This window comes from Hyaena hyaena, unplaced genomic scaffold (genome assembly GCF_003009895.1).
Source record: "Hyaena hyaena isolate Hyena2069 unplaced genomic scaffold, ASM300989v1 scaffold_82, whole genome shotgun sequence".
NCBI classification, from domain to species: domain Eukaryota; kingdom Metazoa; phylum Chordata; class Mammalia; order Carnivora; family Hyaenidae; genus Hyaena; species Hyaena hyaena.
In genome coordinates this window covers 864,661-875,358 of record NW_024080713.1, presented here as the reverse complement: position 1 = coordinate 875,358, position 10,698 = coordinate 864,661, and the positions used below count along the sequence as shown (strand labels likewise).

Genomic DNA, 10,698 nt, shown 5'->3' with positions numbered 1-10,698 from the left:
CATTCAAGAGTCTCTCATGGTTTGCCTCTCTCCCTTTCCCCCACCATTTCCGCCCTTCTTCTCCCCCTTGGTCCTCTGTCAAGTTCCTCCTAATCCTCCTATACGTGCAAACATATGGTATTTGTCCTTCTCTGCCTTCATCTGCTTACTTTTCTATGTCCTATCTCGAAGTCACTCTCACAGCCTCCAGTAGGGTTATAAAATGCCTCCCAATACTGCCCAGCATTTTTCTCGCTCTCACATGCGTCCCCGTGGGGTCTCCTGTCCCCCTACAGGACGCACCAGGGGAGCTGCTGTACTGGGAAGTACTCTCTTCTTTGTCTCTCTTCTGTGTTAGATCCCCTTTCTGGGATCTTATGCCTTCTCTCTTGGTTCATTCTGTTTTTGATGAAGCCTATTTTCAAATATCTTCTGGAGGATGAGTACAGGAGAATTAAAATTTCTGAAACCTTGAATGCACATCTAAAAATCTTTATTTAATCTTTATGCATGATTGAGAATTTGCCTGGGTGTAGAGTTCTGGCTATGAAAACAATTTTGGTATTTCTCTATTGTCTTTCAGATTCAAGCATCCATTTTGAGGACTTGGTGCCAGTATGATGTCTGATTCTTTCCATAAGGTGTTTTTTCCATCTAGAAGCTTTTAGAATCCTGGTATCCTGAAATTGATGATAATATAACTTGAGTCCTGTTTTCATTTAATGTTCTGGTATTTGGTCCCTTTCAATTCAGATGCTCATGCATTTCAGTTACAGTAAATTTCCTTGTATTATTTTTTTTGGCAATTACCTTCCATGTGTTTTACTCAAATGCCCAACCTCAAATGCCTCTGATTTTTCAAACTCTTCTCCCTATTTTGCATCCATTTCTTTCTTTTAATTTACTGAGAGATTTCCTCAAAATTTTTAACTTTTAAGTTGACTATTTCCCTGTTTTTAAACATAACATTTTTTAAAGTTTATTTATTTATTTGAGAGAGCGAGAGAGACAGCACGAGCAGGGGAGGGGCAGGGAGAGAGAGAAAGAGAAATAGAATCCCAGTCTCCCTGCTCAGCACAGAGCCCAACATGGGGCTCAATCCCACGAACCATGAAATCATGACTGAGACTAAAACAAGGGTCAGACGCTTAACTGACTGAAGCACCCAGGTGTCCCTCAACGTAACATTTTTAATCTCCTATCTGCCAGTTAAAAGTTGCTTTCATCCTGTCCCCCAAATTAAAATAATTACATTTTGAGGCCTAGATTCTTCATCTGATTCTTGTTTCACTATGACAACAGGGAAATCATAATTTTCAGGTGGTCCACTATTTTCCTGTTTTATTCGGATTGGCTCCAACATGACCACTGGGACTTTGTGTGTGGAATCAGCTCCTGCTGGTTTGCTGGAAGAGCCAGAGCTATAAGACAGAAAAAACAAAAACATCAAAGAATGCTACCTTAAGTATCTCAAAACAAAGTATAACAATAGCTTTTAGAAGTAATGCTGTATATCTTCACAGCAATGGTCGCTATGTTCCAGTAACATAATACATGATAAACGATATACAAGTGAAATGTAGCCACTGCCTGCACACAGCTGCCCACACACAGATTCATGTATAAAAAATGTTTTACATATTAACCTATGTAATTAGTTACACACTTCTGCAAAGATATTTTGAAAAATTTGAATAAAACCTGCATTAAAAGAAAACAGACTTGAACACTCTGAAGCTCTACAGCTGGGCAGCCAGGTTTTAGTATCTAAGAGCTAGCATCTTTTTGTAAGCTTTCCCACTTATTTCTCTAATCAGTGACAAAGAGCACTCTGGGCTCACATTAACGATTTATTGTCACAAAGAGTGAACACTAGTTAATACTAGAGATGTAAGTTATTGGTGTTTGGCTCTTTTAAAAATGCAGTGGGACAAAAACCTTTTACTGATACCCATAATCTTTTCATGGGATTAAAGGCAACATTGTTCCCAAGAGAATGCATCGTCCATATGATTAGCCAAGTAAGAACTGGGCTCACTATCTAGGAGAAGTCTGTAAGCCTAAGTAGACGAGCAAAGCAGTAAGTTGGGACAGAATTGCAACAACTGTGAATTTGTTTATTTTAAAGCAGACTTACTGTTTGGGCATTAAAAAAGTCAGAGAACACTGAAGTTATGTTTCTTTTCCCACTAAGTTTGTATTTGTACATATCCCTATACAGTACAGTATGTTATACCTACTTAATTTCAATTTTTCCTTGCTATTAAGCTCAAGACAAACATATTTTCTCATTTTCAACATATCCCCCCAATTTTTTGTATCTTTAAAGACAAAATTATACTTTACTTAACCCATTAGTTTATTAAGTTATAATAATTAAACTTTTGATTTAAAGTTAAAAATAAAGGAAACTGTTCAAGATGTATTGAGTACCAAGAGCATGTTGAGCCCTGGCAAGAGAAATCTAAGCAGAGATTTTATGTACTAGAGGATAAAGTTAAGTCAGTTTACCTTCCTCGGCTCCCAACACTGGAGGCACTAGGTGAACGTATTGGTGGGTGTACACTAGTCATAGTAACAGGTCCTGAAGAAGAGGAAATCATTCACACTCATAACATGAGTTAATTATTATATATGTAATTTCCTACTGAATATGCTCACTTAGTACTATACATCGAAGCTGGAACACAATGGAATTATATAAAATAATAAGCAGTTGTTGGACTCCAAGCAAAGTCTAACCCTCTTAGACTAGCAGAATTCAACCTCAGTACTACTGGCATTTTGGGCCAGTATTCTTTATTCTTTATTCAGCATTCTTTATTCTTTATTGTGGGGGATCTCTGTGCATTGTGGATATTTAGCAGTATCACTGGCCTCTACTAGTTATTAGATGTCAGTAGTACCTCTCCACATTTCCCACCCACGGATGTGACAATCAAAAATGTCTCCAGGAGCACCTGGGTGGCTCAGTTGGTTAAGCGTTTGACTTCGGCTCAGGTCACGATCTCATGGTTCATGAGTTGGAGCCCCACACTGGATTTTCTACTGTCAGCACGGAGCCCACTTTGGATCCTCTGTCCCTCACCCCTCTCTGCCCTTCCTCCACTTGTTCTCTCTAACAAAAAACAAAACTTAAAAAAAAAAATGTCTCCCAACAAAGTCAAATGTAAAGCAGGGAAAAATCTCCGTGAGGACTAGTGAAAGCTATAGAAGACAATGAAAAGTGGTAGGTGCTAATATAAAAGCAGTCCAAGACAGAAAGTCACATGGAGACCGATTAACAGGGACACTGAAACAACTATTCTACTAGGCAATACATTTAAGACACTTTGTCCAATGCCTAGCATAGAGCCAGTTATGCATAAATGTCAGTCTTAGTAATATTGTCAAAATGGTATCCAGAAATGTTCTGTCAAGTTATATACTCTCACCAGCTATGTAGCAGAGTACTTCTCTTATCACATTCTTATCAATGAGTATTTTCATGATTTAAGTCTTTGCTAATTTAAAAGTTAGAAATTCTATCTTATTTTGATATTTATAATGACTACTAGTGAGACTGAAAACCCCCAAGTTACTGGCTATTTCTAGGTCTTCTTTAGGGAATTATCTACTCAAGTCCTTTGGCAATGCTGAATGCTTTCCTTATTTATTTACACAAACTTGTTATATAATTAAACAGTTCCCATGCCATATTTGTCAACAGTGTTCTTCCAGTTTGTCTGTATATGTTTCAAATAAGCATCTTCTTTTAAACTGTTTAACTGTCTTATTATGTTTGTATGACTGGTGAACCTTAAGAAATTCTCCTCTCTCTATATTTTGTTCTAAGGTACCTATTTTGCCAACCTCTGTGAGTAGTATTAGGTAGAGTGCTTCTCTCTTAAAGGAAATGAGTAAGTATGTTAAAAATTCTTAAACATCAGTTAAACACCAAAAATAAAAAACCTCACTAAAGAAGTGACTGGCACTGATAAATTTTGACCCTAGGCAACTTACACCCAAAAAGAGACCACATCACAGGAAAACTTCTCAAAAGGAGAAAGTATAATACTCATTTCCTCCTGGGAATGCGCTAAGGCCTAGAAATTTTGTTGAAAGTAAAAAGGTACAGAGTTTTAACCTTTGCTTCTCACCTTCAAAGTATACTAAATTTAAACAGTGCTCAAAACTCAGACTCATTTTAATCATCCAACAAAAAGGTGGGAGGCAGGGGCAAGGGAGGAGGTTAATTACAAGCACAGGAAAAAAAAAAAAAAAAAGGGAAAATGACCCAGAGTCAACAGAAGCCCATTTTACCTGCAAGGCCGGGAGATGGCACTGATGAATTTGGTGACTGGACGGTTCTGTTTGAGGGTGGTCTCGGCTGGCCGTGATCTATACTAGTATCTTTCCTCACAATATTGTCCAGCATAATAGTACTTGAACAGTCAATCTTATAAGAAGAGAAATTATTTCACAACATCCTGACTTTGCAAGTTAAAAGCTACTTTAAATTTAAAAGAAAACTTTAATTACTATCGAGTAATAAAGTATATAAATAGCGTATTTAAGAATTCTGATGCATATTTTCCCTATAAACAATCTTGAAAAATGCTTTTATTCTTCTTAATGTTCCATCTTAGTAAAGATACTGAAGACATACTATTTCAAAAGTTATGAGGAAGGTGAAAGGAGTATCGTGTGTTATTTATATCCTTAAAAACTAAAACAAAAAATATTCAACTTACTTAAAAATAACAAAAAGTAGCCCTCCCCCCCCAAAAAAAAGCAGTTTCACATTTTTGCAAATTTCTTTAGTGTCTGGCTTAATTAACAGCTAAATTCTTCTACCTGCTTCTGTACTAAGTCTGCCGTGATGTGTGGTTTTGGTTGAAGAACTGAAGAAAATCTGGCCTTATACGGCAAGGACCTTGTGTAACCTGTGAAAGGGTAGTAGCTGGCTCACACTCCTGAGAATTGCTGCTGTGGTACGCATTACTTAGATGAAGTAAGCCCACACAGAGCATATTTCTAGAACACCAACCTCACCTAACTGGTAGGAAAAATGGATCCTTTAGAGATTTTTGCTTTAATATAACAGGTATACAGCTAACACTTCTTTCCCAACTGATCGCTCAGCTAAAATAATGCTAAATTTCTAATGAATAAGACTTTAATTCTTTAGATGCAAATACTTTTCATGCTTAAATAGACCATTTATTTCCCAAAAATGTCTTTGTGATTAAAATCAAGTTCAATTCTCTAACACAGTTCCAGCCTTTCTCAACTATGATTCCGCAAGAGACTTAAGTTCTACTGTCCTAGGGCATAGATTGTTATGATGAATCTACTTTTCCCCCTCCATCTAGAATGGTGTAGTTATGAACCATCTTTGTGGGGACTGAGAAAGTGGTCACTCAAATCAGCTTCTTTATTCTATGGTTCAGTTGAAAATTTTCAGTTGAGCTAGGCTGGTACACAAAGGATCACCTTTATCTGAGGACTGCAGAGAAAAGGCCAGAAGGACAACTGTGCTTTCTGTGGGTCCTCTTCAGGGGTGGGGGAAAGTACACAGGGTCATTTATGTTTAATAATCATTTGGCAATACCTTGGCCAATTATTTTCGGAGTGTAAAACATACTGGAATGTGAGTGGATCTATTGGATGTTAATGTAAGGAAAGTTATTCATATTGTGAGGTAATCCTAAAAGCTAAAATAAAATTATACGAATGAGACCAAATTAATTTTCCTATATACCACTTATGAGTGAAAAATACATGTACTTTACCCATTTAAAATATATGCAAGTATTTAAAAAATGAAATAACTCTGGAAAGGTTAATGATGCAACTATTAGAAAACATTAATTGATCTCAGTAACTTGAAAAACCAATAATGAAAATCAAAATAATTTTCTTACAATCTGACCGGGTATTTCTTAAAAGTTTTTAATTTTAATGTTTGTGGTCACAATTCTACAACCTTGTAGGATCAGAAGAGGTAAAACAAGTGTCAACTTATCTGGAGATCTATCTACGGGATGTTTTATTTTCTCCCTTTGGAAAAGATTTTTTAGAAAGTCATGTTGATAAAGTCAGTGAGTAAATGTATTTAATTTAAATATAAAGTAAACCAGAGGTAATCTTGCACTGGCCAGTATAGTCTGGGAGAAAATGTTTTCATTTCTACTGTTAAACTTGTCTCTGTCTCGTCTGGTGTCTTAAATCCCACCCCCGCACCCCTGCCCCATGCCCCCTGTATCCGTACTCTAATACAGCCTATTCCAGCATTCACCTTTCCAGTACCTCTTCCCAGGTCTGTATGCCCAGCTTTCCCAGCTTAGATTCCAGAGTCCATCACCATAATCATTCATTTACAACATGCTTAACATCAGTGCCATGAAAGATGGGCTTATCTTTTTATTTTTCCTGCTGTTATATTTCTAAAGAAGAAAAGTAACTTCTAAAACCCAACACACAACCTATAATCTGACTAACTCAAGCCTTTTACCAGACAAGTTCACTTCAAGTTTTGGAAACATTCTCAGTACAAATGTTAAGTACACTTACATCTGGAAGAGAAGGAAGATTATAAGAGCCTCCCACTGGTGAGCTCAGATCAATCATAGGTGACCCGAAGGCCTTTGCATCATATCCTGCTGCACTCGTAATGGTAGGACTGGAAGGAGTGGAGGAAGTGCTGCTGGCAGTTGACGGGGCCGCCTGCCCGCTGCTGATCTGCCACTGTAGTAGCAAGAAAGGAGAAAGGCTGTCTGTCAGCAGGCCGAAACAGGACATGTCCTACTAATCCCTGTTCCTCTGTCCCAAAACAGAGCAGAAGACACATTCTGTGAGGGAATTCAACTGTACTTTGAATGGCAAGGGGGGAGGCACAGGTATATATCATTTTCATTAATCCTGTCCAAAAATAAAAGCACTCAATTTTATCTAGCTAGCTAGCTATCTATCCCAGAAAACAATTAGCATGTATCAGAAAACCACAATACCCAATCCTAGAAAGCTAACAACATACTGGAAAAGAAACAAAAGCACAGAGCAACTTCAAGGTAAAGATGGACGGCTAAAAAGATCCATTTTCTTCTGTCCCCACCTGAGACACCCGAAACTACAACAATTCAGGGGAAATTTTGCACATATTACAGAACCCCTAAGAGCTTGGAAATTAAAAGCATGAGAGGTGAAGCTGGGGCTGAAAACGGGATAATCTACTGCAAGTTTAAGAAGCAGTGAAGCTCATGTTCCTTTCCTACTTTACTGTAGTTACTCCAAGATAATATGTCCGCCTCCACAGAGGAAGGCTATACGTTTATTCTCTAAAATAGAGAAAACCATGTCTTTGGATTAAAGAGCACCAGGTTCAGCTGAAGGCAGAGAAGTGCTGCCCTGAAAATGAAGATTAAGAAACCGTACTCACACAGAATGCTGAGCTCCCCACTCCCTCTACCCCCCATCTGCTTACCCAAGCTGGCTTCAAGGAGCAGCCAGGCCCTGAATTTTAGGCAGAGGTCAGAGAGATGCTTTGAGAATTGGACAGCCTAAGAAGTGCGACTTAAAGATGGTGACACTAAGAATTCTCCCAATAAATTGCCTTGTAGCCTTAGAACTAGACTGAAACCTCAAACATCAAACATTAGCTCTAGACCCAGGCTTGCAGGATTTTTTTTTTCACTCACTTCTTGGATACAAATAGGTAATTAAACATAAAGAGCTGAGGGAATTCTTTGTCATTTATGTTAAAGGCTGAGATAAACACACTAATACTAGAATATTAGGAATAAGTACAGAGATAGAGATGAACCATGCAGCTCTCTAAAATTTACTTCAAAGTGTATCAAAAAATAAGAAGACTTGATTGATAGATGGAAGAATAAGTGGCTATATGGATAATAAGTGAGAAGACAAACAGAACAATTTGTCCCCTTACACAACTCTTCCAGGTGTTGTGTTTGACAATTTTTGTAGTAAAATATAGGGGAAAAGAAAAGCAACTGAGAGGTATCTCAGGACTATACAAGGGGAAAAGAAAATCCCCAAATACAACAATATATGGACTATATACACTACACAGAGGGGTAGTGTGAGAGGCTTTCCAATTCTGATAAATTAATTTGTATTCTTCATTGAAAACATTGTGTAAAGAAACCTGTAAATGTCACCTTTACCACAGACCCACCCCTCATGTCCGTCTGTCCATCCATCCATCCATCCATCCATCCATCCATCCATCCATCTCTCTTTCCCTGGACCCTAGTCCAACTTTCCTCCTCCAGAATAATCACAGTTATAGAAAATGTTTATCTTTCCAGGGTTTATTTTTTTTTTTAAAATACTTACATGAGATAAAACACACAACCAGAAAAATGAGATAATACCCTACAAAAATTCTATAATGTTGTTTTCCACATAACAGAATCATCTAAGATTACTGCATTTTCTCAATAGCTAAAAATATTCCCACTGTGGAAGTGTACTATAATTTGTTAATTTAATTTATCAATCAAAAAAACCCATTTCCCCACCATATTATCTCCTAGTTTATTCATTTATTCATTCAGGTTTAGATTTTTGATCAGGAAACATTTTAAAAAGGTCCTTGAGCATGTATCTACACATTAAAAGTAACAACTGGAGAAGAGGGAAGGTACACATTTGTGCACACAGAATGTGCTAGAGCTTCTATATATATTAGCGGTCTCAGCACAACTCTGCAAGGGACTCAATACATAGCTGAGGCAAATGACATTTAAAAGATTAAACTGCACAAGGTCACAAAATTGTTAGGAAAGCAAACAGGATTTAAGGCTAAAATGACGCCTGAGGGCTTTTCACCTCCTTCTACGAATGAAACAGAGAGAAGAATGACTTTTATTTAAAAATATTTTTATTAAAATATTATTTAAGAAAATTCTGTAATATTAGAGCAAAGCCAAACTAATTATGACCACAAACAAACACACAGCACATCTACTTTTAGAACAGAATTTTCACATCATTTGATTAAACGAATGTCACAGAATTATGGAAATCACATCATATTCCTTATTTTGGTCTTGGCAAAAACAGTAAACTGAAATCAGCCTACAAGTAGTAGCTGTAAAGACTGCTGACACAAGTGCTTGAAGACAAAGAGAGAACTTTGACATGTATTACAAAAGAATGTCCTATCTAGAAAGTATTTTTACCCGAAGGCCTTAAGAATATAAATATTAAATCTTATTGGATTTAACATAGAACCTTAAACACTCAATTTCATCAGATGTATAGATACTCCATATTAAAACTATCAGTTTGTTTCTAAGTCTCCTTGAAACAACTTAAAGATCATTTACATTCTCTTTTGCAGAATATAACCTGTATTTGTCAGAATTCTTCTGTCTTAGGAAGTTTAATGAACTCAGGTAAAAGCTACACCTATGAGTATTGCCAAAATTCATACCTATGACTCAGTGATAATTCTGGGCCTCTAATCCAACATATGTGGCCTGACTTCTCTTGTTAATTACACATTGGGACCCATTCTCTTAGCTTTGTCTCATTGGGTCTGTCTGTAATAAACTGTGTAACTCATATTTATTAGAAACAAAAAACAAAAAAACCCTTGCTCTTGCTCTTCATAACCATTGCTTTATTTATAAATTCAAGATGATCTGAAAGCAGAGAAGCAGAACAAGAAGCCGAAGAAAGTAAAGATACATACCTGTTTTATAGCTTGCTGAGCCAAAAAAGCCATCTGTAGCGGGTTGGGCTTTATTGCTTGCCGCGGCACATTCTGGTTCGGTGGGTACCTCAGCTGTTGAGGATGTGGAGGAAGAACTGGTCCATTGGGTTTAGGGCTGTGATTTTGAAAATTTATCAAACGTGGAGGGGGTTGCTGGAAAAAATAAATTAAACCGTTTTAGTGACAGTCATCTCCTGAAAGACAAATTACAGAGAACTCTAACTTTCACAGAAAGACAGCAACTCTGTCACAGATGAATAGCTTATTAATACCACAACAAGGGTTTGGGGGAAGGAGGCAGCCTTCTAGAATGTGTACAAGCTATGTGGAAAGGAGTTTCATTAGGAAAGAGCCATGGGACAGGATTTCCAACTTAAAGTAGGTTATAATAGGACTGGATGTAGGCCATGTTTCCCTAACATGAAGCAGGGAAAATTTGTGTTTGGTATCCTAAGTCCCTGATGATTATACTTTGCAAAGAACTGCCCTCTTCAGATCCTAAAATAATATGGTGGTTGAATACTAATTGCTAACATTTACTGACCAGTCATTACATGCCAGGCACTGCTTCAGAGCTTTACATGAGTGAACTCATTTAATCTTCACAACAATCCTATGAGGTAGGGACTCTCTTTATTTTACAGAAAAGGAAACCAAGGTATAGAGAATTTAAATAACCTATTCAATATTAACAAAGGTAGTATAAGATGAAGCTGGAACTTGAACTTAAGCACTCTGGCTCCCAGGTCTGCATCTTAACTGACAAATCGTGAATAATGAAAATTGTTGATATTAACAACATTTAAAAATTGGCTCTGGGTGGCTCAGTCAGTTAAGCATCCGACTTTGGCTCAGGTCATGATCTCGCGTTTCATGGGTTTGAGCCCTGCATCAGGCTCTGTGCTGACAGCTTAGAGCCTAGAGCCTGCTTTAGATTCTGGGTCTCCCTCCCTCTGTGCCCCTCCCCTGCTTGCACTTTGTGTCTCTCTCTCAAA

The 10,698-nt window shown here is 37.4% G+C and overlaps 1 protein-coding gene across 2 annotated transcripts in view; it reads right to left on the bottom strand.

The window, feature by feature from the left end:
- Positions 1-10,698, bottom strand: part of TRIM24 (tripartite motif containing 24) — a 111,630-nt gene that overhangs the window by 6,867 nt on the left and 94,065 nt on the right. For both annotated transcript variants that reach the window (XM_039234003.1, XM_039234004.1), the window contains exons 10-14: positions 9,683-9,856; positions 6,535-6,708; positions 4,282-4,417; positions 2,491-2,563; positions 1,232-1,400 (exon numbers count right to left, since the gene is read on the bottom strand). In XM_039234003.1, the coding sequence (XP_039089934.1) occupies positions 1,232-1,400; positions 2,491-2,563; positions 4,282-4,417; positions 6,535-6,708; positions 9,683-9,856 (726 nt within the window). The remainder of the gene's footprint in view (positions 1-1,231; positions 1,401-2,490; positions 2,564-4,281; positions 4,418-6,534; positions 6,709-9,682; positions 9,857-10,698) is intronic.